Source organism: Microtus ochrogaster, chromosome 7 (genome assembly GCF_000317375.1).
Source record: "Microtus ochrogaster isolate Prairie Vole_2 chromosome 7, MicOch1.0, whole genome shotgun sequence".
In the NCBI taxonomy this organism is placed as follows: domain Eukaryota; kingdom Metazoa; phylum Chordata; class Mammalia; order Rodentia; family Cricetidae; genus Microtus; species Microtus ochrogaster.
The window spans coordinates 24901155-24906522 of record NC_022014.1 but is presented as its reverse complement, the minus strand read 5'-3'; the positions used below and the strand labels follow the sequence as shown (position 1 = coordinate 24906522).

The window sequence follows — 5368 nt, the reverse complement described above, 5'->3', positions numbered from 1 at the left end:
AAAGAAAGAAAGAAAGAAAGAAAGAAAGAAAGGGAGAGAGAGAGAGAGAGAGAGAGAGAGAGAGAGAGAGAGGTGTTTAAAAATGGGTGGATCAATAAATATATGATTATTAAAAAAATGGGTGGATCTATAAAACATCATATTGAGGTAACCCAGTCCAGTCCAAGAAAGGCAAATATCATATGCACTCATTTATAAGTGGCTTTTAGATATAAAGCAAAGAAAAAGCAGCCTAAAATTCACAATCCCAGAGAACCTAGACAACAAAGAAGACCCTAAGAGAGACATACATGAATCTAATCTACATGGAAAGTAGAAAAAGACAAGATCTCCTGAGTAAATTGGGAGCATGGGGACCATGGGAGAAGGTAGAAGGGAAGGGTAGAGGAAGGGAGGGGAGTGGAGAAAAATATACAGCTCAGTAAAAACAATTTTTTTAAAAAATGGTGCTTAAAATATCAGAACAACCAGAGAATAATTTGATAAAAAGCCATCATATAGAACAATCAGAAAATAATTTGATAAAAAATCCACTATACAGATATATGTTCTGATTTTTTTCTTGGCTTTCTATTGTCCTAACTAAGTCCTGTATGTTTTCTAATTCCATACTTTCAGAACGCCCTTCTATGTCTGTTTACATTGTAATTGCACTGAATTCAATGACTGACTAGAGAGAGCAAATGTTTTCATACTGGGCTCTGCATTCACTCTCTCGATCTCTCCATTTTCCTTTTAAACCTGCATTAAATGTATTAATTCTTCAACTAGTTTTAAATGTCTTTTTGTTGAGATAACTTCTGAATTCCTGAATGCTCTCCATGACTACTTTGATTGAGGAATCTTTCTTGAAACTGTATTTTCTAACATACTTTCATAGAAGTATAAGAACAAGATTTTTAATTAGTTTAGAGCAAACCAACAAAAAAAAAATATGACTGAAATCTCTTACAGTCCAAGAGTTTCCCTTGGTTTCTCTTGGGAAACAATCACTGTTTTCTGGGAATTCTATCCTTTGGTCTTTTTTTTCCCGAACTCATGCCTACATGGAAAAAATTCTTTCTGTTCTCTTTACATTCTTAGGGAATTACTTCAACTGTTTAGTGCAGACACGATGAATTCCTGTGCTTCACTGGATCTCTGGACATGCCTTTTAAACCTGCGGCCATAAAGACCACATCCCGGCTGTCATCCAACCATACCCCTGGTTGGCATCGTGAGGGGCTAATGCTGCACAGAAAACGACTTAAGGTTTTGTTCTGATCACGCTTTGGGTTCTGACATTAAGGTATTCCCCTATGATTTTTTCAAATTATGCCATACATTTTAAAGCACTTTTTGTTTCTACAATCATATAACTTCTGTGTATTTTCATGGAAATAAGACAGGCCAACATCACCTCAGTTTGTTATATTGTCCTCGAGCCTCACTTCTGAAGTCTTACGCCCTCCCCCTACTACAGGAACTACCCACAGTCTCGACCCTCTGGGTTTACTAAACTGTTTGAAACACGAGATATCATGAATTTGTATGAAGAAGAGGGAGGGTATCTTTTTTTTGTGTGTGGGGGGGGGATTCGAGACAGAGTTTCTCTGTGTATCAGCCCTAGCTGTCCTGAAAGTAGCTCTTATAGACTAGGCTAGCTCAAACTCACGGAGATTCACCTACCTCGGCCTCTTGAGTACTGTGATTAAAGGCATGCGCCACCACTGCCCAGCTGAGGGAGGGTACCTTAAGAGTCCAAGAGAAACCACTTTCAGTGGAGTGAAGAGAAGCAATATAGTCATTAGCTATGAAAAGAATAATAAGACATCTCTGTATCTACTACATAATTCATGTAAGAAATACTGAGAGTTAGTGATTGAATTAGTCACATATTCGATTAATGTTATTAGAAGTCACTTTATAAAAATTAGTGAACTACATATGTCTCAACTACTGAAGCAAATTGACCATAAACTGTCAATGACTAACAAGAATAAAAGACTATTTTCCACGAGATAAAAGTACAAGAGAATATTTTTGTTTGGTGTATCTCTACTGTATGACAGATGCTACTGACACAGGTTCATACCATAATTGGACCCCATCATTCCATTCAATTTCTTCAGCATTTCCAGTCAGAATAGCGTGTGAAGGAAGCCCACAACTTTAATACAAAATTGGGTGACTAGACCTCAGTTACACAGCTGCACCTCCCTGCAAGGGAGACTGAGAAATTTGTTAAATTTGTTAAATTTGTTGAGCAAAAAAACCAGACTAGCACAGATGTGGCTGAGCAGTTAGTAGTCCAGTCATAATTGGTATGGCTAAGAGTGCATGATAAGGGAGAAAGGAAGAGGCTAGGTAAGCAGTAGGGAAATATGGTAGCATTTCAGGTAGAAAATCATGATTGTCTAATCTACTAAGGCACTGAGAGAGAACTTATAAAGGCTGAGTTGTGTAGTAATTGTTTTATATAAACAATCAACAATAACAAATGTACATTCAAGAGAAAATAAATTAGGCACTTGCAAGGAATAAAACACTATGCAGCTGAAGAAACATGGATTGGGAGTTGATTGTTGTACCCTATGAACAATGAAAGCATGAGGACTGATTTTAGATCCCTAGCACCCACACAGAAAGCTGGGTGTGACTGTGCATACCTGTAACTCCAGCATTTGTGCACAGAGACAAGCAGTCATGTTAGTTCACTGGCCACCATCCTATCCCAGTCAACAAGCTTCAGATCCAATGAAAGAGCTCGCACATGAAACCTTCACACACTGAATTAATTCATACGTCTTGCTTCTCCCAAAATTATGACTATTTCTTCTTAGGCTGGATATATAGTAAATGAGGTTTAGCCAGTCATGTGGGCAAGATGTCTGAGCATGAAAATGTGGCAAAAAAAAAATGAAACCTCTGTAAACAGATCGAAGAGTTTAGTAAGCAGCAGGGCTAATTCCAGTGACTGTCATGGTTAAAGTCCTCAAGTGCCACTATAGACACTGTTATCTTCTGGATGGTAGGCTGGTTGAGTGCTTGGTCGGTGCAACTACACATTTCAAGTTTAGCACTTATACTGACGGGCTGCTTGCATAGAAATACTTTGTTAACAGCCCCAAAAGGCTACCTGTCCTTATATGTATAATAAATTTGTAATTCTAAACTCTTGACAAAAGAAAAACTGTTATACATGCTGAATGAGCATTAATGTTTAATTTCCCCCCAGCTGTGCACTAGACAATAGAAGACATGTTTTAATTATGAAGTGATCAAATCTTAGATGGGTGTGTAAAGATGTTGATGGAGAAAATGCAACTCAGAGTTGCTCACTCACGACTTAGATGAGAGTGTTCAGGAGTAAATGACCACCTTTGTCATGGACCAACAAGGATTTCCCCAAGCTTCGTGGTTCTGAATTTCAAGAACTCAGGTCTATATAGAGAGAGAACCATTGGATATGGGGAGTGGTAACATATAGATAATAACTGTAATAATAGTTCTGGGTTCCTGTCCAATTTCATGTTGAAGGAGCCATGAGACAAGAAAACGAGTCTTTTACCACAGATTTCAACCTTCTGGGAGTTACCAGGCAACAAGAGCATGAAGATTTCTTTTTCATCCTCTTCCTGTTCATTTACCCCATCACAGTGGTTGGAAACATGCTCATCATCCTAGCCATACACTCTGACAGTCGCCTTCACAACCCCATGTATTTCTTCCTTGCCAACCTCTCCCTTGTTGACATCTTCTTCTCCTCTGTAACTATCCCCAAGATGTTGGTCAACCATATGCTAGGCAGCAAAGCCATCTCCTTTGGAGGATGCCTGGCACAGATGTATTTCATGATAGCATTGGGAAACACAGACAGCTATATACTAGCTGCAATGGCATATGACCGAGCTGTGGCCATCAGCCGCCCACTTCATTATGCAACAATCATGAGTCCACGGCCTTGTATCCTGCTGGTTGCTGGGTCCTGGGTGATTGGAAATGCCAATGCACTGCCCCATACCATACTCACAGCTAGCTTGTCCTTCTGTGGCAACAAGGATGTGGCCAACTTCTACTGTGACATTACTCCGTTGCTCCAGCTGTCCTGTTCTGACATCCGTTTCAATGTGAAGATGATGTACCTCGGGGTGGGGGTTTTCTCTGTGCCACTGCTGTGCATTGTCATCTCCTATGTCCGGGTCTTTTCTACAGTTTTAAATGTTCCATCCACCAAGGGCTTCCTCAAGGCCTTGTCTACCTGTGGATCTCACCTGACAGTGGTGTCTTTGTATTACGGGACAGTCATGGGCATGTATTTCCGTCCCCTGAACAGTTACAATCTGAAGCATGCATTGATAACTGTAATGTACACAGCAGTGACCCCAATGCTGAACCCTTTCATATACAGCCTGCGGAACCGGGACATGAAGGCTGCTCTGAGGAGGCTCTTCTGTCACAGTGCCTCATCATCCCCCATGTAGGAGTTGCCTGTCATCTTTCCAGCTTGAAATTCTTTTCCAAGAGCCTTCTGATAGCCTGAGGAGGCAACTGATTTCTTTACATTTCTGCTCCCGTGACGAGCGTGCAGCACAAGACTCTGGGTTCAGATATCACAGTCTACTGACCAGCAGAGTCTCTGGGGAAGTCTAAGCATTGACTTTAACATGGCAAAATCATACTAATGCTATCTGTCCTGCCTATGCCACAGGCTGTAGTCATGGTAGCTCATGCTTCAAAGACTGTAGATCACTGCGTGATAATTTTTTTCTATCTACTAGCCTTGCGAGCCTGTGAGCATAAGACCTGTTCTAACATATGACTGTATCTTCACAGTCTCAGTCATGTAACTCACATCACATAAATATGAATGGGGATATGAGTATATAATATCAGTATGGGTGATATAAATATCAGTTTCTGAAGTTTAATCTAATCATGAACAGATTACCATATTGCACACAATTTACTTACCCTTATGTCTTTTTTGTTTTGTTTTGTTTCTTGAGACATGGTCTCATAAGTAGCCAGGCTGGCTTTGAACTCTCCATCTTCCTCCCCCATTTTCTAAGTAATGAAACTGCAGAAATTTTCCATCTTGCCCAGTACTCCACCCTTAATTTTCTTTTTAAAAAAACTGTACTGTGATGGAGGAAGGTCATTGGTTAATTAAATAAAGAAGCTGCTTGCCCTGATAGGTTACAACAGGAGGGAGGAGTAAACAGAGCAGAATGCTGGGAGGAAGAGGAAGTGAGGTCAGACTCCACAGCTCTGCTCCCGACGCAGCCCGCCGCTCCTATTTCTACAGATGGCGCCCAGACGTGTGGACAACTGAATCCACTGAAAGCCTGAGAAAGCTTGGGAAAGAGTAAAGCATGTTTTCTTGGTA

General features: G+C 40.5%; 1 protein-coding gene across 1 annotated transcript; it reads left to right on the top strand.

The window, feature by feature from the left end:
- Positions 1-3524: 3524 nt before the first annotated feature.
- LOC101994844 (olfactory receptor 1A1-like) lies at positions 3525-4463 on the top strand. The gene has a single exon (XM_005350259.1). The coding sequence runs from the start codon at positions 3525-3527 to the stop codon at positions 4461-4463; it is 939 nt and encodes a 312-aa protein (XP_005350316.1).
- Positions 4464-5368: the final 905 nt, after the last annotated feature.

Coding starts and splice junctions, on each gene's coding strand:
- LOC101994844 (XM_005350259.1), top strand. CDS start 3,525: ATGAGACAAGAAAACGAGTCTTTTACCACAGATTTCAACCTTCTGGGA.